At 44.9% G+C, this 25,546-nt stretch overlaps 1 protein-coding gene across 2 annotated transcripts in view; it reads right to left on the minus strand.

The window, feature by feature from the left end:
* Positions 1–25,546, minus strand: part of LOC125454822 (1-phosphatidylinositol 4,5-bisphosphate phosphodiesterase beta-1) — a 690,999-nt gene that overhangs the window by 126,283 nt on the left and 539,170 nt on the right. For both annotated transcript variants that reach the window (XM_059648337.1, XM_059648338.1), the window contains exon 15: positions 4,990–5,060. In XM_059648337.1, coding sequence (XP_059504320.1) covers positions 4,990–5,060 — 71 coding nt within the window. The remainder of the gene's footprint in view (positions 1–4,989; positions 5,061–25,546) is intronic.

Here is a 25,546-nt window from a genome sequence, read left to right on the forward strand (position 1 = left end):
TTCCTTCTGAAAGTGTGGTGCCCTGAACCTGACACATTACTCCAGTTGGGATTGGAATAATCTATTATCAAGGTATAGCTCAACTTGTTGGCTTTCTGGTCTGTCTCCTTTGTTGCCCTTGTCTTTCAAGATGGAAGTGATTGTAGGTTTGCTGTCTGAGGATCTTTAATGAATTTCTGCAGTGCATCTTATAGATGCTACACTCTGCTAATACTGAGCGTAGTTGGTGGAAGGACAGCATGCTTGTGGGTGTGGTGCCAGTCAAGTGGGCTGCTTTGTCCTGGATGGTGCCAAGCTTCTTGAGTGTTGGAGCTGCATTAATTCACAGTTCAGTGCTCAGATGTGTATCTCTGCTACCTGTCCATGATAAATGTAAAGAGGTAGAAAAGACAGACAGCAGAATCTGGAGGGCTCACTGAACTCGGGCAAACTGATCTTTGAGCACAGCCTGGAAGCTGGGAAATCTGTTGGAGGTAAGGTTACCGGGGAAGCCCGTGGAGAAGTAACAATGAGCATTTTAAAGCACCAATGGGCATTTTAAAGTCAAAATGTTGCTTGACCCAGCCCTAATGTTGCTCAGATCTCATTTGTGACTTTAATTGGAGCTGTTTTGGAACTGCAGTGGAGATGGAAACCTGATTGGAAGGGTTTAAATGCAGAGTTCCAGGAAAAATGGGAATAGCATTCTCGTGATTGGAATGAGGTCAGCCATGTGGACCACGTAGAATATGAGTTCCCTGACTGGACCAGATTAACAGCCCCAATCAGGGAGCCCTGGCTGATAGACATAAACAGGAGTGTCAAGTGTTTTGCTCACTCTGAAAGCTGGCTCTGAGGATGCTGGACCAGTCAAGTACTATACTGATGTGTAAATAAAGGGGGTCTTGGTGACAGGACACTGGCCTCTGTGGAGTTATTTCAGGCATGACTTCACATGCTGAAGTGTGACAAGGAATGGAAATTTAGAAACGGCAGTAATTCACAAGCTTGGTTTGACGAAACGAGCAACGTCAATAGATTCAAAGAAGAGTGAGACAGCTGTAGATGGGAGAGAATGGTCATTAATGTTGGTGAAAGTGGGGATCCAGGGTAGCAGCTCACTGTGAAGAAAGTGAAGTGAACAGGAGTTGGATCTGACGGATGAGATTTGAGAAGGCTGAAAGGAATTTAGAAGAGAGAAACTTTAGAGTATACAAGTGTGGAGTAGAGCAGTGGAGATGTTTTGAACACATTGTAAGGAAGGGACATGGCAGATCAAAGACTCTCCCTTGGTGGCTCAAAAAGTGACATTATCTTCAACACTCCAGATCCTGGAAACTGCAGCTGTCCTCCTGGCCTTACTTTCACTTCCTCATTTATGGCTCTATATAAAAGCCATTCCTTTGACCAAGCTTTTGGAGCTTCAATCATTCAACCCTGAACCTTGTCTTCTCTGTCACGGTGACCAAATTCTGTATGTTTTTGCAACGGCAAAGGTCTTTGGCCTATCTTGCCTCGTTAAAGTCACTATGTAAATGCAAGTTGTTGTTACGCCCATCAAAAAAAAGTGACAGCTACAGGAGATATCAATGCATATTGTGCCCAAATCTGTCACCTGCATGAGATCTCTCAGAGCCAAAAATGTACAAAAGTCTGCCAAGTGCTTTTCTGTGACTGGTTTCGCTAAGCTATACAGTTCATTCATGTAGCAGAAAGCAAACACTTTTCGCTTTAATCCTGGCGACTCATCTATTTTGTCATCAGGTTCATTTATACTCTGCTCTAAAAGCATGGAAATTTATAATGAGAGCTGGCATATATTTTCCACATCTTGGTGAATGCGTTGTAAATATGCAATGCCAAATCTGCCTCAAATGCATTTTAAATTATGAAGATATTCCAGTGCAGATCTAGTCATGTAAAGTCATCGTTTCCCAGGACATATTTTGTTGAAGCAGCCTTTAACTATATCTTCCGAAGGAATATCAATTAACCTCAAGAAATACAACATGACTGAAAATTGCTGACAACAATTGTTGAGAAAATGGTAGACCATAAAACCAAAATTCAAAATGCATTCATTCCAACATTTACATAGACTGAAAAGCAGTGTTCTCACGCACCTCAAATTCTGCTTGAGCACATGAAGTTTGCGGGACTCAGAATTCTTATAGTGTGGAAGCAGGCCATTCAGCCCAACAAGTCCACACCAATTCTCTGAGCAGCATCCCACACAGACTTGCCCACTACCCTACCCCTGCATTTCCCAAGAATAATCCACCTAGCCAGCACATCCTTGGTCAATTTAAGCATGGCCAATTCAACCAACTGGCACATCTCTGGACTGTGGGAGGAAACTAGAGCACCCGGAGAAAACCCACTGAAATATGGGGAGAACATGCAAACTCCACACAGGCAGTCGTCTGAGGCTGGAATTGAACCTGGGTTCCTGGCACTGTGAGGCAGCAGTGCTAACCACTGAGCCACTGTGTCTGGACTCAATATTGAGTTCAATAATTTGAGGCCTGAAAATCATTAGGGGCGGCACAGTGGCTCAGTGGTTAGCACTGCTGCCTCACAGTGCCAGGGACCCGGATTCAATTCCAGCCTCCGGCAACTGTCTGTGTGGAGTTTGCATATTCTCCCCGTGTTTGCCTGGGTTTCCTCCGGGTGCTCCGGTTTCCTCCCACAGTCCAAAGATGTGCGGGTTAGGTGGATCAGCCATGCTAAATTGCCCGTAGTGTTCAGGGCTGTGTGTTTTAGAGGGGGATAGGCCTAGGTGGGATGGTCCATGGGGCGGTGTGGGCTTGTTGGGCCAAAGGGCCTGTTTCCACACTGTAGGGAGTCTAATCTTCCTCCATGTCCTTTACTCACCACTACACCCCAGGGCCTGTCATGACAGAGTTATAAAGTCACACAGCGCAGAAACAGCCCCTTCAGTCCAACCTTCATGCCAACCATAATCCCAAACTAAACTAGTCCTGCCTGCCTGCTCCTGGCCCACTTCCCTCCAAACCCTTACTACTCATGTACTTATCTTTCAGCATAGAAACCCCATTTTCACCCACTCATTAACCCAGTAACACCTATCTATCTATTCCCTCTTCCCTGACTGGCCATCAACAATCCCTTTCTCTGGCTACTTCTTTCTCTCTCTGGGTCCTGTCTCCACTTTTATTCACTCACCATCTTTCGCCCTGACCCTGTGTCATCAACATCAATACCACTTTTTCCTAGATACTATCAGTTCAGAAGAAGGGTCCCTGAAACTCAATGGTGATTCTGTCCTGTCTCCACAGATGCTGCCAGACCTGCTGAATTTCTCCAACAATTTGCTTTTGTCTCAGGAACATTTCCAGCTTTCAGAATGTGCACTTTGGCAAACAAGTAATGATCACCTTTTCTGACCAATTCCGAAGCTGAACATAATGGAATAAAATGGAGTAGTTTTAACTATTGCTTCATGGGTTCAATGTCCCACACACAGAGGTCAAAGCTGGTGTTTCTGTGTTGTCGTAAGGGAGTGCTTCACAGTCAGAAGTGTCTTATTTCAGAGGAGATGTTAAACTGTAGTCTGCCCTCTCGACAGTATTTCAGAAAGCAAGGAAGTCATCCCCGTTGTCCTCGCTAATATTTATTTTCGACCAATATCACTGGGTAACTGATTCTCACACATATTGCTAGCCTCTGGGAGCTTTCTGTGCATACATTGGCTGCTGTGATTTTGTTTTACCTGGGTGCACTTCAAAAGTGTGTCATAGACTGTAAAATGCTTTGAGGTATGGCATAGAGGTGCATTGTAAATGCAAGCCTCTTGTTAACCACACAAAATGGTGATTTTGTAAACAAAATTAAATGCTAACTTATTGGAAGTGTGACGTGCTGGTGAAGGGGATATGTGTAGGTTCTGTGGAGGAAGTACTTGATTTCATGGATTCTCAACCAAGAGATTTGACAGTCAATGAAGTGTAGCTACTGCTGTAACATAGACAAACATGGTAGCAACTCTCCACACACAGCAAAGTCTCACTAATGAGCTAAGTGACGAGATAAAAGTATTTTCTTTTGCAGTTTTGGTTCAGGGATAAAGGTTAGCTGGAACAGTGAGAGAATTTGCTCTGAGCAGCTTTATATGAATTTCTAACAGCCACTTGAGGGGTCAGGTGGATGCACAGTTTATTGCGTCATCTGAAAAACAGTCCTTCTGTCAGTGCAGTACCTCGTCAGTAATGCTGTCTAGTGCCAGCCGAGGAATGTAGTAAAATCTCTTAACTGTTGAACTCAGAGGTGGGTGCCAATGGCTCAAGAATACTGCCACTAGCCAAACTGGTAATAATACTAGTTAAAACAAGTAACTACCAGGTAACATTGTGCACTTGCTTACGTTACGGCTTTTATAACATGGCCAACATGACCGGCAGTGGGATATTGTTCGAGCCATCAACCTTAGACACAGTTCCAAATTGAAAATCGGGGATAGTAGGAACTGCCGATGCTGGAGAACCTGAGATAACAAGGTGTGGGGCGGGACGAACACAGCAGGCCAAGCAGCATCAGAGGAACAGGAAAGCTGGTGTTTCGGGTCTGGACCCTTCTTCAGAAATGGACAATAACCATTTTCTGAAGAAAGGTTCAGATCCGAAACGTCAGCTTTCCTGCTCCTCTGATGCTGCTTGGCCTGCTGTGTTCATCCAGCTCTACACCTTGTTGTCTCCAAATTGAACATGATAGACAATTCTGATAACTTATCTAGCACCTAAGCTGTGTTTACTTTGGCAGTGCTTGTTGACACCAGCAGCTACAAGCGACTACACATGCGTGCTTATTGCGAATGCACAGGGCCAAGCACCTGGATGTCACATGTGACACCATATGCAAATGCATCACTCAGGGTGCTCAGGGAAGCACATAATTTTGAGCAGGGCTTCAGTGGTGTGGAGACCTTAGCCGTGAACACGGTATCATACAGGTATCCCAGAGTAATATGTATAATTCAGTGGCACAGCCTACCTCATCCATTGAGGATTTCTTGGAATCTTCATCATCATCTTCTTCTTCGTCACTTTCTGCTTCTCCATCACCTGCAAATGTTCATCAATAATTAACTTGGATGCTACTTGTTGCAAAGGTCAATCAATACAGTTAAGTGCCCGCCCAAAAATTAATGCGATGAACAGCATTGTGATTTGCAACTTGCTCACGAGCAGATCATACTGAGACTTCGGTAATCCTGGAGGTAGGATGGATAGTCAGAGGGCCTGTTCTACAATAGTGCCCAGCAACGCCCACCAGAACTACTAAGGTGTGGGCACCGATGGTGAAGGGTAAAACCAGGGCTGGTAAAAGACATCGCATGCAGCATTCATTGTGAAAACCACTCAGCAAGAGTATTAAAGAGTGACAGGTGCCCTTGGAACAGTACTCAAGGATGAGTCAGCCCATTGATGAAAGCATTGGGGGAAGGGCATCAAACTGGTGGAGATGTTGAAGAAGAGAAAAAAATTGTTTGGAACCAGCTGATTATGACTGCTTGCAGAAGCAGTTTGTTTTATTATCTACCATTGTTTGATATGCAAACGTTAACATTATCCATCGAGGCCATTAACGAGAGACTGAGAGATCATAAAGAGCAATGTGACAATTGCTGAAGAAACACCAGAAATAGAAGCTGGAGTAGGCCATCTGGCCCATCGAGCCTGCTCCGCCATTCAATACGCTCATGGCTGATCCTTCAATGGGCTCAGCTCCACTTACCCACCCGCTCACACTAATCATTCGTTCCTTTACTGTTCAAAATTGTATCTTTGCCTTAAAAACAGTCAATGAGGTAGCCTCAGCGATAATGGGAACTGCTGATGCTGGAGAATCCAAGATAATAAAATGTGAGGCTGGATGAACACAGCAGGCCCAGCAGCATCTCAGGAGCATAAAAGCTGACGTTTCGGGCCTAGACCCTTCATCAGAGAGCACTCTGATGAAGGGTCTAGGCCCGAAATGTCAGCTTTTATGCTCCTGAGATGCTGCTGGGCCTGCTGTGTTCATCCAGCCTCACATTTTATTAATGAGGTAGCCTCATCTGCTTCATTAGGCAGGGAATTCAACAGATTCACAACCCTTTGGGTGAAGAGGTTCCTCCTCAACTCAGTCCCAAACCTGCTCCCCCTTATTTTGAGACTATGCCCCCGAGTTCTCAGTTAACCTGCCAGTGGAAACAACCTCCCTGCTTCTGTCTTATCTATTCCATTCTTAATTATATGTTTCTACAACATGCCCCCCCTGCACCTTAAAAAGGGACTGAACAGTGTCAGCAAACATGTTGTACTGGCTCAGAGATGGTAAGAACTGCCAATGTTGGAGTCAGCGATAACACACAGCGGGGAGCTAGAAGGACACAGCAGGCCAGGCAGCATCAGAGGAGCAGGAAAGCTGACATTTCGGGTTGGGACCCTTCTTCAGAAATGGACCCTGAGGTAAAACGTCAGCTTTTCTGCTCCTCTGATGCTGCCTGGTCTGCTGTGTTCCTCCAACTCCACAATGTATTTTCCAACCAACATTTGGATCTTTTGGGGGGGAAGTGCTGGCAAAGTGAAACGAGTAATCCAGCAGCCCAGGCTAATATTCAGGGGACACATAGTCAAATCTCACCACAGTAGTTGGTGGAATTTAAATTAATAAACCTGGAATGCAAAATGAGTCTCAATGATGGTGGCCCGTCTGGTTCACTATTTCAGGAAGGAAACTGGATATCCTTATCCATGTAGTTTGGGGAAAGGGCAGGGATGTGGATGTGAGTAGTGTCAGATCAGCCAGGGTCCTATTGAATGGCAGCGCAGGCTTGAGCGGCCGAATGGCCTACTCCTTCTATCTCTTGTGGTTGACTCTTGTTTGCGGCTGTAACGCTGGAATGGTCCAGTCAAGCCAGGGGCACTTAGAGATGACCAACAAATGCTGGATGCGCCAGTGACTCGCACATCCTGCAGAAGGACACACGGTGTTTGAACACAGCAAATGCAACAGATGCTGGTTGATTTTCCTTCAATGCTCACATCTGCTTTATTGTAAGATCACATTGGAAGCTTACTTTGAGATTCCTGAACTCTTGCAGAGATATGTTACTTTCAGGGTGTTCTTACAATCCTTTTTTTTTCTGAACAACGGTGTCCCACAAAACACATAAAACAAACTCTCAAGGTAAATAAGCTGCTCTGGGGTCGGGTAACTCACCTCTTCACCCACCCTCCCAACTCCACGTTCAAACAAAGTAAATGTAAATGAATCCTCCGAGCACTCTCAACAATAGGGAAGTTGAGTCCTTGAATTGTGATTTCTGGAATCTTCTGGGGTATTGATGCCCAGAGCTCTCGCTGAGGGTCCAGTGTGATGCTCATCACATTATCTGGGACTAATTACTGAAGGCGGTAACAGAGATTACTGTAGAATTGGACTTAAAATGGTTTTAATGCTGCAGAAGGCCGTCATTATTTGGCAGTAGCCTGCTTCCTGGTGATCTAATTACTCAGTTATGAGAAAGGATATCTGTTATCCTTACTTGGTCAGGTCTACATCAGACTCCATGATCTCTGCCCTCTTAAATGACCAAACAAACCACTCAGGTCAGCCACAGAGAGCAACCAAAGGCTCTCCCACATCCTACATTAAATTTATGAAAAGGCAAGAATTAAAAGGGGCGGCACGGTGGCTCAGTGGTTAACGTTGTGGCCTCACAGCATCACGGACCCAGGTTCGATTCCATCCTCGGGCAACCGTGTGTGTGGAGTTTGCACGTTTTCCCTGTACGTGCGTGGGTTTCCTCCGGGTGTTCAAGTTTCCTCCCACAGTCCAAAGATGAGCAGGCTAGGTGGATTAGCTATGGGAAATGTATGGTTAGAGGGATGGGTAAGGTCTGGGTGGGATGCTCATTGGAGGGTAGGTGTGGACCCAATGGGCCGAATGGCCTGCTCCAACACTTCTACGAGGGTCTGAATGGCTGACTCCTGATCCTGTGTTTCTCAATTTATTATTACAACTGAAGTCTTGATGTATTAAAGAGATAATAGGAACTGCAGATGCTGGAGAATCTGAGATAACAAAGTGTAGAGCTGGATGAACACAGCAGGCCAAGATGGATAGAGGAGAAGATAGGTGGAGAGGAGACAGACAAGTTCAAGAGGCTGGGATGGCAAGAGAGTTGCAGTGGGAGAGAGATTCCCTGAGGTTTGTCCAGAGGGAGGAGGATAAGTCTCCCGCTGCAACTCTCTTGCCATCCCCCGCCTCTTGAACTTGTCTGTCTCCTCTCCACCTATCTTCTCCTCTATCTATCTTCGATCCGCCTCCCCCTCTCTCCCTATTTATTTCAGAACCCTCTCCCCCTCCCCCTCCCCCTTTTCTGATAAAGGGTCTAGGCCCGAAACGTCAGCTTTTGTGCTCCTAAGTTGCAGCTCGGCCTGTGTTCATCCAGCTTCACACTTTGCTATCTTGATGTATTAACCTTCCTTACACTTTGCACATCCATCACAGAGTCATAGTATCACAATGATACAATGGCACCCATGTCACGTGATTAAGCATCATACACAGTTCCACAAACAGAAAACAACTGCAGCCTCTCTCGTGATGGCATGTGTCTGCTAAACTGTAAATGAAGGTACAAAACGAGACATAATGATAATTTCTCAAAAAAGCTAGTTGGTTTTGTATTAATTGTTAGTCAGTTTTACAGCCCACAGCCATATAGTACATGGGGGTCAGATAGCTCAGTTGGCTGGATGGTTGGCTTGTGACGCACAGTGATTAGTTTAATTCCCACATCAGCTGTGGTAGCCACGAAGAACTCTCCTTTTCAACCTTTCCTCTCATCTGATGGGGGCTCTAACCCTCAGGTTAAACCACAGCCAGTTGTCTCTCTTTCTCTCTATCTCGCTAATGAATCGGCAACCCTGTCGTCTGGCACAAATTCGGCAATTTTAACAGTTAAATGAAGACCTCATACACAAAGTGTCACAGACTCAAGAAGCCACACTTGAGACAAAACCTAGGGTTAGACCCCGAACGCACGATTAAACCATTAGTCGACAAACTTTTGCATTGGCCAACATTGTATTGTTACTACTCACCTCTTTACACTAGCACCACTTTGGATCAGCTGCCAGACAAATCGATCAGTCCAAGAATGACACAATATATTGAAAGCTCTGACTAAAAGCCCGATGTATAGATTTTCTGCCCCTTGCTTTCTGATCAGACGCCTCCTTCCCTATTTTGTCAACAGGCTTGTCCGATCCATCGACAGTGGATTCTGGAGCAGCATCTGGATCCTCAGAGTTGGAGTGAGATGTTATTGGGATAACATCCCATTGGTTTCTATATTCTCTATAAATTAATGCTCTTTATCTCCTTACATAGGGGTATGCAGACACTGCCTTAAAACTTCCTGCCTGAACAGAATTAGGTGAAAGACTTTGTAAATCCTTATCTTCCTACACATAGGTAGAAAGACACTGCCTTAAGCTTCCTGCCTGAATAGAATTAGGTCTAAACTTTGTAAGTCTGTATCTTCCTGCGCAGGGGTAGGTGGAAACTGTCTCCAATAAGATTAGGTGGGCAGCATTTGTAAAGGTGTGAGACTTCTGAGATCCTGTAAAGTATGTAACTTCTGTTTCTGCTAAAGGGGCCAGACCCTTCGGCGGCTTGAAATTACATTCTGTCACTTTGGCAACTTGAAATCGCCTCCTGCCGTTAGCAGTCACTTCACAAACGATCGATACTGTATCCTGCTCTCTTTATGTTTTTGATGTAGTAATTGTTTGTGTATCATGTCAATGTCCAATGTAGTGACTATTTCTTGTGTCATGCCGTTGTGAGATGTAAAATTGCTTTATGTATTATGCACTCAATAAGGTATAAAAAGCAGCGACTGTCCGCAGCTCGGGGAGAATCACTTGTGAGACTCTGCACTCTGTGCCGGGTTAAGTACAGTGACCCTCCACAGCTTGTACTTGCTTTGTAATAAAGAATTTGTGTTTTTCGAAACAGGTCAGTGTCTTGTCATTGCATCAAGTCCGTGAGGGTCTCTGAAAACGAACCTAACAGTAGGAGGCTGTAGAACAGATCTTAATTATTAGTTAAGATTTTATGTGTTTTTGATTTTAAAAAAGGTAACTTTCAACTTCAGTTTCTCTGAGAACTGAATAAACTGCAGGGTACTGAAATCGCACACAATATTGTACACAATCTTGTTGGAGATGAGAATGGAAGCTGATTAATGTTAAAGCACTAATAACCTGATTCATAGGAGCAAGATTCAATTGTTTTTACTTCCCTTTGAAATCCTATGCAAACCTCTGCCTCTCAAACAGCTTTTGAAATAGTTGCGTAGGAACGCTCAACATCTTTATAAGAAGCTCTTTTGTCGAGTAGTTTAACAGAAGCATCAATCCGTCTGAGATGAGAAAGCAAATGCTTTGATAAACTTGCAATGTCACTTCATGCGAATCATTTAGCATGTGCGAAAATTTTCAACAAAAGACCTTTCCATTCCAAAGCAGTTGAAGATTAGATAGTGATGCACAAGATTAAAACAGGTTTAGACAAAGTCACAATCACCACTGAAAATGTAATTTTAAAGCAGGTATTTGAATTCTCAGGCTAGAAGGAGTTCTGTTCATCCAGCTTGACACCTTGTTATCTGCATGTCAATATTTCAAGTTTTAGGAACTTTACAGTAACAAATAAACTAAAAGTAGCATGAACTAAGCACTACTTAGTAGGAAACTAGTAATCTAAATTACAGGAACAATATCTTCCTTTTCAATTTTTCCAGTCTGTTATGAAAACCAGCCTTCCATCCATTGGCTGAGTTTACACTTTCTACTGCCGTGAGAAAGCAACCAACATAATCGAAGACCTCTCCCATCCTGGTTATACGTTCTTCCACCCTCTTCCATTGGACAAAAAGGTACAAAATTTTGAAAACACGAACTAAAAGATTCAAGAACTGCTTCTTCCTTGCAGTTATCAGACTTATGAATGTACCTCTCACGTATTAGAGTTGGTCTTTCTCTGCACCTTCTATGTAGCTGTAACACTGTATTCTGCATTCTGTTCTATTATCCTGATGTATGTGTGTAAGGTATGATTTGTCTGGAGAGCATACAACTCAATACTGTTCACCGTGTCTCAGTACATGTGACAATAATAAATCAAATCAAAAACACCACATTTATACTTGTTTCAGAGATAGTAGGAACTACAGACGCTGGAGAATCTGAGATAACAAGGTGTAGAGCTGGATGAACACAACAGGCCAAGCAGCATCAGAAGAGCAGGAAGGCTGATGTTTCGGGCCTAGACCCTTCTTCAGGCCTGTTTTAGTCTAATACCATTCTCAGCTTTTTAGCAGGTTAGCTTCTTTCTGCACTGTTGAGTCATAATGTTGAATAATTCTGAAGAGGTGTTATTTTAGCTTCTTGAGAAGTCTTGAACTGAAATCCAGCAGTAAGGCCTTCTCTCTCAATAATTCTTTGCCCCAGCCAAGCCTGGATGAATCTCTCATATCGCCATGGGATGCTTCTCTTCAACCAGAGACTATGTCCCCGGCCATATTCTGTCTGAGAGTGCACAGAAATGTGTCATACTCCTCTCTGCGACCAGGGCTTCAGCCTGCCCTTTCTGACAGATCTCTCTTTCTGTGCAAAATAAATCTCTGAGACTGAAACGGCACCCACAGCTGGCTCTGCTGTTATTGCCTTTGTTCTCTGGTGTGAAATATGGTATTTGCATTTCAATAGCCTTTCCTGGGTCCTTCTGTGTCCCTGGTCACCAAGGCAGACCAGCTTGTTGTCAGGCAGAAATGACAGCGAATCATGTTCATTCCTTACTCCGTCTTCATTCCTCTGTTGGAACTAAATCTGTTGGTCAATCTAAAACATGAGCATCTCCTGGAACCATGCACAACCAACAGTTGATAAATTATTGCCATGAGCTGATAGCACAAGGGCTGGGGAACACTGAATCAAGATTTTGGACAGGGAATGCAGGGGCATGTGAGAGAGAACTTTTTTGCTCAAAGAGGGTTGGACTCTACAATGGTCATGATGGTGGTGGATGTAGGGATGGTCAATGATTGCATTAAGAATTGGACCAATACTCGAGGCAAACAAACTTGCAGGGCCACAGGGATGGAGATGTGAACTGGGACTGACTAGATTGCTATACAGAGAGGTGCCATGGACTCGACGGGCTGAGTGGCTTCCTTCTGTGCTGTACTGACTCCACAACACTTGGGATTGGGGGTACATTTTACTCTGAAGTGGTGACAATGCTTAAAAATGCTCATACTGATGACAAGGATCTGAAGGCTAATGTGAAATGCAGCTAAGTGAAACATACATAAAACAGACTCAAACTGGTCAGCAAAAAATACTGGTGGGGTGGTAAATAGTGAGGAGGATAGCGTTAGTTTACAAGAGGCTATAGATGGGCTGGTCAGTGGCAAATGAATTCAATTCGGATAAATATGAGGTGATGCATTTAGCCACAAAAACAAGGCAAGGGATTACATGGTGAATGGTAGGAACATGGGAAGCACCAAGAATCAGAGGGACCTTGTTGTCCATGACCACTGATCCCTTAAAGCATCAGGACAGGTGGATAAAGTAGCGAGGCAGATGTATGGGATACTTGTCTTTAGTCATTGAGATGTGGACTTTAAGAAGGAGAGGTGAAGCTGGAACTATACAAAACGTTGGTTAGGCCACAGCTAGAATATAATGTGCCATTCTGAAATCCACACCATAGGAGGGATGTGACTGCAGAGGAGATTTACCAGGTTGTCGCCTGGGCTGGAGAGTTTCAGTTACGCAGGAAGATTGGACAGACTGGGGTTGTTTTCCTTCGAGCAGAGGAGATGGAAAGGAGACATGATTGAGATGTGCAAAATTAACATGGGCACGGGCAGAGAGGGAAAAAGCTTCTCCCCTTGATTGAGTGATCAATGACCAGGGCATAGATTTAAGACAAGAGTCATAGAAAGAAGCAAAAGCTTTAAAGGGGATGTGAGGTAAATCTTTTTTCATCCAGAGGGTAGTGGGAACTCACTGCCTGTAAGGGTGGTACAGGCAGAAGCCCTCATAATGTTTCAGAAATATTTTAGATGTGCAAAGCATACAAGGCTATGGACCAAATGCTGGAAGATGGGATTAGAATAATTAGGTGGTATATTTGACCAGTGCAGGCTTGATGGGCAAAAGGGCCTTTTGCTGTGCTATAAATCTCAATGACTATGTCATCATTTCCAGCTTGAAGCTAAAAAGAGATAGCATTTGAAATGTAGGGAGGAAATACCAGTTTGACCAGAAGATGGTGTGGGATGGGCAGGGATAGAAACGCTGACCAGAGTGGCCACCTCTCCTGCTCCATTTGAAGCAGTTCATGCAATTACAAAGAACAATTGAAAGAAAGAAATGGAGAAAGGTGAAGGAAGAAGGTGCACTCAACTCATTCCTTAGACAAAGGACTTAACCTATCTTAGGAAATGTTAATCAGGGTTGAGGCTGAACCCACTGGTGTGTAGGAGAGAGAGAGGTTATTCCATTGAACTTCAATGTGTGGATACCCAGAGCAAGCATTTGCTTGTGGGAGAGACTAGAGCTAAAGGGCACAGTTTAAGAGTACCTTTTAGAATTAATATGTGGAGCATTATTTTTCTCTCAGAAGTTCATCCCCCAGAGAATGGTGCCAGCGGGCTTACTGGGTATATTTAATATATTTAATAGTAATATATTAAATTTATTAGACAGGTATTTGACAGATGGGAGTCAAGGGTTATGGGGTGTGGGCGGGAGGTTGGGGAAGACGGTGGAGCTGAGACCACAGCCAGAGAAGCCATGGTCTTAGTGAATGGTGGAGCAGGTTCAAAGGGGCCGAATGGTCTACACCCACCCTTAACTTTTACTCTCCTAAATGGTTTGAAGAAGCTGTGCCAAGCAAGAATGTCCAGCTCTCTACATTCAGGTGCTTGTTACAAAAAGATTGAAATCCATGTTGAGAGATCCAAGACAAGCTGCCAGACATGGTGATGGCTGTGAGGTGCCCATTAATCAGACAGGAAGTTGAAGGAACATTGACATCTGCCTGAGGGTTCCTTTTCAATACCATTGCAAACGATACCATGGTTTGCATCCTCTTCAGTCACTTAGCTCTTTGCTACTTGTCAATGGGGTTCTATCCATAGTATCTGTCGGAATCGATGATCATTTGTAGCCACTAAAGCCTGAATACAGTTCCCAAAATTACCTTCAGTCAACTCTCACTGAAATGCGGCCAAAATGCCCAGCTCTCCACATAGACTGACCAGTGCGTATGCTGTTTATCCAGAAAACAACATCAGCTGTTGCTTGAGGCAAGGCATGGCTCAATGATCAAAGCTTTCGTTCAAGACACAGTACAGAGAGAAGGAAAAACAAACCATCTGCCTGATGTGTCGTACAGGTGGAAGGTGGGGAGATGGAGAGTTGGCTCAATTCGAACAGAACTTCTAATAAAAAAAGTCAAGTTTGTAGTTAAGATCACACTTTGGAAATTAACTCATGCCCTCCAGCAAAGTGGAGAAGCGATACACTTATTGTGGCCACTGTGCATAGCAATCAAGTGTGCAACAGCTCAATATCACACGTATCAATTGCTCTTCATCAAGATGTATTGATATGAAGGAACAATCCTGTCATGATGGTCATGCATTGGTCTGATGCCCAATGCAACAGAAATGGCAATCATTCCCGTTTCAAGCATTACATTGCTTTAATCCTACTTGCAACACAGCCAGGGCTTTGGGTATTAACTGAAAACGCAAGGCTCGAGCTGATGTCAAGTTTTCTTTCCTTTTGTTAGCGTGAAGCCTGCAGGCAGGGAAAAAAGACACCACTGTTTGGAAGGATTACAGTTAGACAAATTTAACCTGCTTTCTGTTTATTTCTTCCTGTCCTTTCCAGTTTTCATTCCATGAAATTGTATACTCTTTCTCCTTATCTGTACAACCATCTTGACTGTCTAAGCCCTGCAATGTCGCCAGGCATCACAGCTCCTCCCAAACCAACCCTCCCCCAAACCCAACAATCTCCCTCAATCTTGGCAGTGAAGCAGCATTCACTCTGGACTTTATAGAAATTCCTTGCAAATCCCATCCTAAATTTCCCTGACTCCTGAAACCCAACAACTTGACCAAGCTTTCATTCCCTCTTCCTAATTTCTCCCTTCTTGGGCTCCAGCTGCACTGAGTTTATTTGCGATGTCCATAAACAACTCCATCAAGGGCCGCATTGTCTGAACACTGTTATACGGTTTCCGCTACCCACCGAGCCCCCACCGTCATGCAGACTGCGCAAGTTGAAGATTCAGAGAATTGATCCATTTCCTGATTTTAAGTACACTAAACCATGGCTTTTTTGAGGGTTCCCCCAACCGTTTGTTGAAATGTTTATTGCACAGGAAAAATGTGCTCTTCAAACTTTTTTTTTTGTTCGCTAAATTAAGCATCTGGTTTGTAGCCAATCCAACACAATTAAGATTCTCTCCAATGATCAAAGCAGTTCAGAAATAAAAAAAGATCAGCAAGTGCTGGAGAAACTCAGCAGGTTTGGCAGCATCTGTGGAGACAGAAACGGTTGATGTTTTGAGCACAATCTGATTCTATATAATTGACTGGTAACGTTAACACTGTTTCTCTTTCAGAGATAATGGGAACTGCAGATGCTGGAGATTCCAAGATAATAAAATGTGAGGCTGGATGAACACAGCAGGCCAAGCAGCATCTCAGGAGCACAAAAGCTGACGTTTCGGGCCTAGACCCTGCATCAGAGAGGGGGATGGGGAGAGGGAACTGGAATAAATAGGGAGAGAGGGGGAGGCGGACCGAAGATGGAGAGTAAAGAAGATAGGTGAAGAGAGTATAGGTGGGGAGGTAGGGAGGGGATAGGTCAGTCCAGTTTCTCTTCCACAGCTGCTGCCAGCCCTGCTGAGTTCCATCAGCACTTTCTCTTTGTATTTCACATTTGCAGCATCTGCTGTACTTTACTTAAATAAGAGCAATTCAGAAACAATTCTGTTCCTGTGAGATAGGGTATCTGGTCTGTCCCCTAAGGAGCTGACTTTACTTAACTTGAGTCTAGAATATTTACCTGCTGTTGAGCAACAGTCAAGGTTAAAAAAGTCCCAAACGTTGAATTGAATTGAAACTAGGCAGCAGGAAAGCTGAGATAATGGGAACTGCAGATGCTGGAGAATCTAAGTTAGCAAAGTGTGAAGCTGGATGAACACAGCAGGCCAAGCAGCATCTCAGGAGCACAAAAGCTGACGTTTCGGGCCTATCATCAGATGAAGGGTCTAGGCCCGAAACGTCAGCTTTTGTGCTCCTGAGATGCTGCTTGGCCTGCTGTGTTGATCCAGCTTCACACTTTGTTAGCAGGAAAGCTGACGTTTCTTTCAGCTTTCCTGCTCCTATGATGCTGCTCGGCCTGCTGTGTCCATCCAGCTCTACGCCTTGTTATCTCAGATTCTCCAGCATCTGCAGTTCCTATCTTTGAACTGAAGCTGCTATGCAGTGCAGTGACTATTTCAGAGGCTTAGAAAATCATGAGGAGCATGAAGAGGGTGAATAGCCAAGGTCTTTTCCCCAGGGTCGAAGGTATAGGTTGAAGGAAAGGGGAAAGATTTTAAAAAAGGACCCTAAGGGGCAACTTTCTCATGCAGAGAGTGATGTGTGTATGGCACAAGCTGCCAGAGGAAGTGGAGGAGGCTGGTACAATTACAGCATTTAAAAGATACCTGGGTGGGTACATGAACAGGAAGGAGTGAGAGGGCCAAATGCTCACAAACTGGGGAGACAATGGCCTCGTGTTATTATTGCTGGACTGTTAGTTCAGAGACCCAAATAACATTCTGGGGACCTGGGTTCAAATCGTGCCATGGCAGATGGTGGAGTTTAAATTCAATAAATATCTGGAATTAAGGATCTAGGGATGACCACGAACCCATTGTCGTTTGTTGGGCAAAACCCATCTGGTTCACTAATGCCCTTTAGGGAAAGAAACTGCCATCCACACCTGGTCTGGCCTGCATGTGACTCCTGACCCACAGCAATGCGGTTGCCTCTTAACTGCCCTCTGGGCAATTAGGGATGGGCAATAAATGCTGCCTAGCCAGTGATGCTCTCATCCCATGAATGAATAAAGAGAAAGAAATGGGACTGGATGAATTTAGGGCATCGGGTTGGCATGGATGAGTTGGACCAAAGGGTCTGATTCCGTGCTTTATGACTCTATGATTCTAAGTCCAATTACGCATCTCGGATTTAACACAAACTGCTTAACTGAGATTTAAGATAGGGAGTATTTGTAGACTGCAACTCCTTTGTCAACTTTTCAAGTGCAGTCACGGTGACATGATACAGCTTGTTATGAAAAAATGCATGACAAATAACTTGTCTGCAGCAACGTCCTACATATACTAATGAGTAAATGCTCAGACCATTATTTTCATCAGCGATGTTAGTGCAGGTGTAAATGATTAAACGTTAGGCAGGTGGACTGCGGTGGTTCAAGGAGGCAGCTCACCCCCACCTTCTGAAGGGAAACTAGGGACAGACAATAAATACTGGTCCAGCCAGCAAAGCACATATCCTATAAAAAGTAAAATGAATGATGACAAGGCACCAGAAGATGCCAGGTGACCACTTCACAGGAATCTTACATTTTAAGCAACATAGATAAAAATAAAACAAAAAATGAAGGAGGAGCACGGTGGCTCAATGGTTAGCACTGCTGCCTCACAGCACCAGGGAGACCTGGGTTCAAATCCAACCCTGCAACAGCTGTCTGTGTGGAGTTTGCACATTCTCCCCCTGTCAGCAGTGGGGATGGGGGGGGGGGGGGGGGGGGTGCGGTTCCTTCAGGCGCTCCGGTTTCCTCCCACAGGCCAGAGATGTGCAGGTGAGGTGGAGTGGCTGTGCTCAATTGTCCAAGCGTGTGCAGACAAAGTGAGTTAGCCAGCGGGGAAATGTAGGCTTGCAGGAGGTGGGATGCTCTTCAGAGGGTCGGTGTGGATTTGATGGGCTGAATGACCTGCTGCCGCACTGTAGGGACATCTGTGAAGTGCTGGAGGAATTCACTGTCAGGGTGGTATTCAGTTTCTCTCTCCACAGATGCTGCCTGATGTGTTGAGTTTCTCCAGCACTTTCCACACTGATTTCAGGTTCCCAGTGTTTGCAGTATTTTGGTTTTGTGTAACTTAGATGCACGGAGGAGCACAGGAGATGATTTTACAGGAATACCATGACTTCACCAGAAAATTGTTCTGTTCGACACTCACTACATTGCTGGCCTAAGTTTACACTGATATTTCAGATCCAGCAAGATAGCAACAGCAGCAGCAATGTTTTAAGGCTCCTCACAGAAGTGTTATCCATCTCTGGCCACGATAGGAGATACTATAAGTGGTGGCTGAGAGCTGGGTCTAAGAAGCAGGATTTAAGGAGAGTTTTAAAGTAAGATGGTGGGTAATAACACAGCTCGGGGCCCAGAGCAGTCGGCAAGATCTGTAGAAATCAATGTTAGTGAAGTCACGCACAATGGGTCTGATAAAGGGTGAAGTTTCTCGAAGGCTTCATTAGTGAGGCGAGTTAATTATTAAGGAATTTGTGCTATTCCTTCGCTCAACAGTAAATGGAAGCATTTGACACGGTAGATCAAAAAACAACCATTTCTTCAGGTGGCCAAGTCTGGAACAAGGGGGAGAATCCTCGAAATGAAACCCAGATTGCTCACCATTTCTTCAAAAGGTCTTAGAAATCAGAAACTCATTCTCCCTCATGGACTGGGGTTCAGAAAGATTCTGAGTGGAGCATGCTCGATTTTTGTTACTTCAGTATTCTCTCAATGAATTCATGAATGGTTCTGGTGTAAAGGTGGATAAAACAGAGTTTGGATAGGGATCAGATATGATCAAAATGAATAACAAACAGGCTGAGTGACCTTGATAATAAAATGTGAGGCTGGATGAACACAGCAGGCCAAGCAGCATCTCAGGAGCACAAAAGCTTCCGTAGGCAGGTGCTGAGGAAGGTGATGTGGCTGTGGTACCTGGTTTGCTTCAGGACATGGTCGAGCAGTTTCAAGGCCGAAGAGATTACAAGAGAGTTGCAATGGGAGAGTGATTCCCTGAGGTTGGTCCGGAGGGAGGAGGGTAACTTCTTCAGGTTAGGCATCCCTGGAACAGGCTTCGCAGTGAGGTTAAAATAGTATCAGAGATACCTTCTTCTGTTACTATATTCCCATGACACCACCTTCATTATGTCAATGAGTAAGGAATCTGATATTTTAGGATTTGAAAAGTGATCGGGGAAGTTGACATTAAATCTGGGTTATAATACATTGCAAAATAATTTTGAAATATACTTCAGTTTAGTAACACTACTGGGGAGGTGATGGCATAGTGATATTGTCACTGGACTATTACTCCGGAAACCCAGATAATGTCTTGGGTATCTGGGTTCGAATCCTGTCGTGGCAAATTGTGGAATTTGAGTTCAAATGAAAACTTGAATTCAGAGTCTAATGGTGACCGTGAATTTGTTGTCAATTGTTGGAAAACCTTTCTGATTCATTAATGTTCTTTCGGATGAGAAATCTGCCATCCTTACCTGGTCTGGCCTATATGTGACTCAAGACCCCTAGTGACGTGATTGACTCTTTACTGCCCTCTAGGCAAATTAGGAATGGATAATAAATACCGGCCTCGCTGGTATCATCCCCATCCAACGAAAGGACTTTAAAAATTACAAAACAAAACTTAATACTTTCAGAAACTAAAACAGAAGTTGCTAGAAAAGCTCAGCAGGTCTGGCAGCATCTGTGAAGAAAAATATCAGAGTTAATGTTTCGGGTCCGGTGACCCTTCCTCAGAACGGGACCCTTTTGAGGAAGGGTCACCGGATCTGAAATGTTAACTCTGTTTTTTCTTCACAGATGCTGCCAGACCTGCTGAGCTTTTCCAGCAACTTCTGTTTTTGTTCCTGATTTACAGCATTCGCAGTTCTTTCAGTTCTTTTACTGAATACTTTTCAATGTTTTAAGATTATCCGCATTATCCTGCATTGAGCACCAGGTGGCGGTATAGACTACATAAAACAAAAAGCTCTCTTTACTGTAACTTATAATTAAATAAGGAATTAAACTTCACAGCATCAGCAGGCAAATAAAATCCCTCTCACCTACTCCTGGCTCATTAGCATCACTTAAAGCATGACAGTTTGAAAAACTTTTAACACGTTTAATCTGTTCTCCCGGTCAATTTGATGGGTATAAATTCTGCAAAATGGCACTAATGGGAACAGGACACAAGTTTTTCTCACAGCCAAATACAATATCGATGCGTCATGAATTATTAATAACAGGCTTTAGGTATAGGATCCAAACTATTTAGGTATCAATGTAAGGTCAAGTCACCATAGCCCCAGGGAACCATAGTGACGCTCTCTCATGAGAGAGAGATGACTAAAGGAATGGAGAAAGATGCAGTGGCTTCTGGTGAGGTTCATCCCGAGCAGCTCCATGATGCAGGATTCTGTGCTTCTACAGTCTGTTCCCTGGGATACACACTGAGACAAACATCGACTGTACTTGAAGGACCATCAGCTCGGTGAACGACACCCTGTTGTCTGCCCGAAACTTGCTGATCTCTCCAAACAAGGAGTTGAGCCTGACCAGGCATTGCATACTGGCACATTCCAAGGCCCAGGACTACGTGCTGAGGGACGGACTAAAGCTTGGGGCAGCTACTGCCAAGGTGCAGTGGGGAAGGGCCACCGTTGGAGGTCTTCCTGCCGAGGTTAAATGGGGGTCTGTTCAGTTATTGGACCCTCCCTGTGCCTCAACAATACTGTAGTCTTGTACAAGTAAGAAATGCCTTGGGGTTGTTTCCTGTATAGAGTCAAACTCAGATGTTTGCTTGTTTCTTCAAATGTTATTGTACAGAACTGAATTGCTTCAGTGACCATGTGTGTATACATTCATGAATAACGTAAATTTTTGAAATAAAAAAGAGACAGAGATGATTTTAACCTGTGTGTATACATTCATGAATAACGTACATTTTGGAAATAAAAAAGGAGACAGAGATGGTTTTAACCTGAGGGTCACCTCGTCTCAGGCATGGAGCGACGCTCAGGACAGATTTGAGGGTTACCTCAGGAAATTGAACTCATGTTGTTGGCATCACTCTGAACCTCAAGCCAGCTACTTAACAAACCAACCCACAGATATGGTAAAGAAAGTGTTTGAGTACCTTCGGTTGAGAACGCTTGAAGGCAATTCACTGTTGGGCCTTGAGAAACGTAAGGACAGAAGAATTCGGGCAGGAACAGGCTATTTGGCCCCCCATCAAATCTGTTCTACCATTCAATACAATCATGGCTGAGCCTTTCTCTCAGCCCTACTTTCCTGCTGCTCTCCAAATCCTGCAGCTCCGAACATCTCCAATTCAATATCCTCCAACCAGAGAGAATCCGTATCCATCCGGGGGCTATGGTCTTTCATGGGCTTCAAAGACAACATTTAAGATTACAAATCAAAACATTTGCATTCATATAGCAACAGGCACAACCAGAATATGTCTCAAAGCATGTTGGAGTCAATGAAATGCAATCATGGCTGTAATGAAGCACCCAATTTGTGCACAGCAAAGTCCCACAGTCAACAATGAGATAATGAGCCATTTATTTCAGTGGTGTCAGTCGACAGATGGACGCTGGCCAGGACACTGAGGAGAACTTGTCTTGCACCTATCTCATACTTCTGTGGGATCTTTTCTCTCCACCCAAGGGGGCAGATAGATGTGGCAAAAATATGGCACTTGTGACAGTGCAGCACTCCCTCGGTGCTGCTTTGCAGCACCAGCCCAGACTTACAGTGTCCATAGTGGGACTTCAACCAGTTGCCTGCTGATTCAATTTTGGAGGAACATCACTCCGTGAACCATCTCAATGCCTTGATGTTGAAAACGTTGCAGTATCTAGTTTCTAGATCCAGAGTGGCAATCAGCATTTAGCTGGGGTCATGTGCTGTAGACAGCAAAATGGGTGTGTGCAGAAAGTCTGAAAAATGTTTTAAGAGTAAGAACTGCATAGCTTGTTGATCAGCGTCTGAAACAGAAATACAATGAGGTTCTGTACCTGAAAACAAACGTGTCTTTATCACATGACGAGCGGTTAAAAATATCTAACGTATTAAAATTGCTTGAGGTGATGTGATTGTCAGTGTATGTGTTTTCATAAGCAAACACTTATCCTTTTAGTTCAATAGTCTCCTCTTTACAGAAGCCTTAAAATTAGAGTCTGCAGGAAACAGTGTTTGAATATTTGGGCTACTCCTCTGAAATTCCTCTTTGTGTTGTTTCAAGAGAAGCCTAATTGTTAGAGTATTTTACAGTGGCTAACAGGTCAAGCATACCAGCATAATGAAATGTGAGGCTGGATGAACACAGCAGGCCAAGCAGCATCTCAGGAGCACAAAAGCTGACGTTTCCAGCCTAGACCCTCCATCAGAGAGGGGAATGGGGTGAGGGTTCTGGAATAAATAGGGAGAGAGGGGGAGGCGGACCGAAGATGGAGAGTAAAGAAGATAGGTGCAGAGAGTGTAGGTGGGGAGATAGGGAGGGGATACGTCAGTCCAGGGAAGGCGGACAGGTCAAGGAGGTGGGATGAGGTTAGTAGGTAGGAGATGGAGGTGCGGCTTGGGGTGGGAGGAAGGGATGGGTGAGAGGAAGAACAGGTTAGGGAGGCAGAGACAGGTTGGACTGGTTTTGGGATGCAGTGGGTGGAGGGGAAGAGCTGGGCTGGTAGTGTGGTGCAGTGGGGGGGAGCACTTTCCCCCCACAGTGGTTGAGAACGCCCTTGACCGCGTCTCCCGCATTTCCCGCAACACATTCCTCACACCCCGCCCCCGCCACAACTGCCCAAAGAGGATCCCCCTCATTCTCACACACCACCCCACCAACCTCCGGATACAACGCATTATCCTCCGACACTTCCGCCGTCTACAATCCGACCCCACCACCCAAGACATTTTAGCATCCCCACCACTGTCTGCTTTCCGGCGAGACCACTCTCTCCATGACTCCCTTGTTCGCTCCACACTGCCCTCCAACCCCACCACACCCGGCACTTTCCCCTGCAACCGCAGGAAATGCTACACTTGCCCCCACACCTCCTCCCTCACCCCCATCCCAGGCCCCAAGATGACATTCCACATTAAGCAGAGGTTCACCTGCACATCTGCCAATGTGGTATACTGTATCCATTGTACCCGGTGTGGCTTTCTCTACATCGGGGAAACCAAGCAGAGGCTTGGGGACCGCTGTGCAGAACACCTCCGCTCGGTTCGCAATAAACAACTGCACCTCCCAGTCGCAAACCATTTCCACTCCACCTCCCATTCTTTAGATGACATGTCCGTCATGGGCCTCCTGCAGTGCCACAATGATGCCACCCAAAGGTTGCAGGAACAGCAACTCATATTCCGCTTGGGAACCCTGTAGCCCAATGGTATCAATGTGGACTTCACCAGCTTCAAAATCTCCCCTTCCCCCACCGCATCCCAAAACCAGCCCAGTTCGTCCCCTCCCCCCACTGTACCACACAACCAGCCCAGCTCTTCCCCTCCACCCACTGCATCCCAAAACCAGTCCAACCTGTCTCTGCCTCCCTAACCTGTTCTTCCTCTCACCCATCCCTTCCTCCCACCCCAAGCCGCACCTCCATCTCCTACCTACTAACCTCATCCCACCTCCTTGACCTGTCTGTCTTCCCTGGACTGACCTATCCCTTCCCCACCTCCTCACCTATACTCTCCTCTCCACCTATCTTCTTTTCTCTCCATCTTCGGTCCGCCTCCCCCCCTCTCCCTATTTATTCCAGAACCCTCACCCCATCCCCCTCTCTGATGGAGGGTCTAGGCCTGAATCGTCAGCTTTTGTGCTCCTGAGATGCTGCTTGGCCTGCTGTATTCATCCCGCCTCACACTTCGTTATCTTGGATTCTCCAGCATCTGCAGTTCCCATTATCACAAGCATACCAGCATGCTTTGCCTCAAAAGAGTGAATGTAGAAGAAAGGAAAGAAGGTGTTGGAGGAAACCATCATCTCTGTGTGAACCAACTCAGGCACCAGGACCAGGGGTGCAAGCTTCTTATAAAATCGAGGTACCTGCTATGTTCGAACCATGACAATCTTGTCAGCCATAAATAAACAGTCTCACTCCATGGATATTAATACAATAAACTTAAGACAGAGTCGAATATAGAAAACATAAACATCTCAAGTGTGGTGCACCCTTATTTGGGTCGGGGAGTTCGACACTAGAGGGCATAGGTTTAAGCTGAGAGGGGAAAGATTTAAAAGGGACAATTTTTTCACCAGAGCGTATTGCGTGGCTGGAATGAGTTGCCAGAGGAAGTGGTGAAGACTGGCACAATTACAACATGTAAAAAGCATCTAGATGGGTACATGAATAGGGAGGGTTTAGAGGGATATGGGCCAAATGCTGGCAAATGGGACTAGATTAATTTAGGATATCTGGTTGGCATGAATGAGTTGGACTGAAGGGTCTGTTTCTGAACTGTGTGACTCCAATGGCATTATCACACCTATGTTCAGCCTGAAGGTAGGCAATCCACTGGCAATACACTGATATCTGAATAGTTTGGATCCTGAATTTAACTTTGTTGTTACTGATTCATGACTAGTCAATGTTGGATTTAGTTGTGAAAAAGTTGCGCTCCAATCCCAGTCATTCTTTCGACATCATGCCCATCCAACTGACCAGAAGAACAAACTAAACACCGTGGGACATTTATCGTCCTGTCAGATGTTTTGGAGTGATCTTTTGGGCTTTGACTTTCTCCACAAGGTTACAATTCTGATCATCTCAAATATTATTTGAAGAAACATTTTGTGTTGACTGCCTATTGGTTATTGCAATTAATAGTCGGTAAGAACAATGATAGGAGGTGGTGTTGTGATAAAGTGGGTTGTGTCTGTGCTTCTAAACCATCCATGTGGCCAAAGAAAGAGCCTTCAAAATGCAGCTAAACGTCCTTAAGTCATGGTCAAGTAGTTAAAACAATGGACTTCAATTCTTTAAGGCTCTTGCAGCACAGTGGTAGTATCTCTGTGCCCGAGGTATGTGTTCTGAACAAGGCATTTAAAAATATCTGTAAGAACAATACCGTTCGCAAACGCTGCATCTTAAGGTTGGAATTTAACCCCAGTCAGGCCTAACTCAGGTAACAGGTGTGATTTAAGATGTTGAGATGGGCATCTCAACAGGCCCAAAAGCAGGGTTCGCCAAGGCGGAGTTGATGGAAGCCAACCCTGCTGAGGTGGTCTCTAGGACCCAGGGTCAGCAAGCTGCTGCTGGATGGCCGCCTGGCCTTGGAAGTGCCTGGCCAACCAGAGAGCCAGCAGCTCTGTGGCACCACCAGCATCCAGTGGCCATGGCTGGGACTGCACCTGGATGGATGGC

The sequence above is a fragment of the Stegostoma tigrinum genome, chromosome 9, assembly GCF_030684315.1.
Source record: "Stegostoma tigrinum isolate sSteTig4 chromosome 9, sSteTig4.hap1, whole genome shotgun sequence".
NCBI lineage: Eukaryota > Metazoa > Chordata > Chondrichthyes > Orectolobiformes > Stegostomatidae > Stegostoma > Stegostoma tigrinum.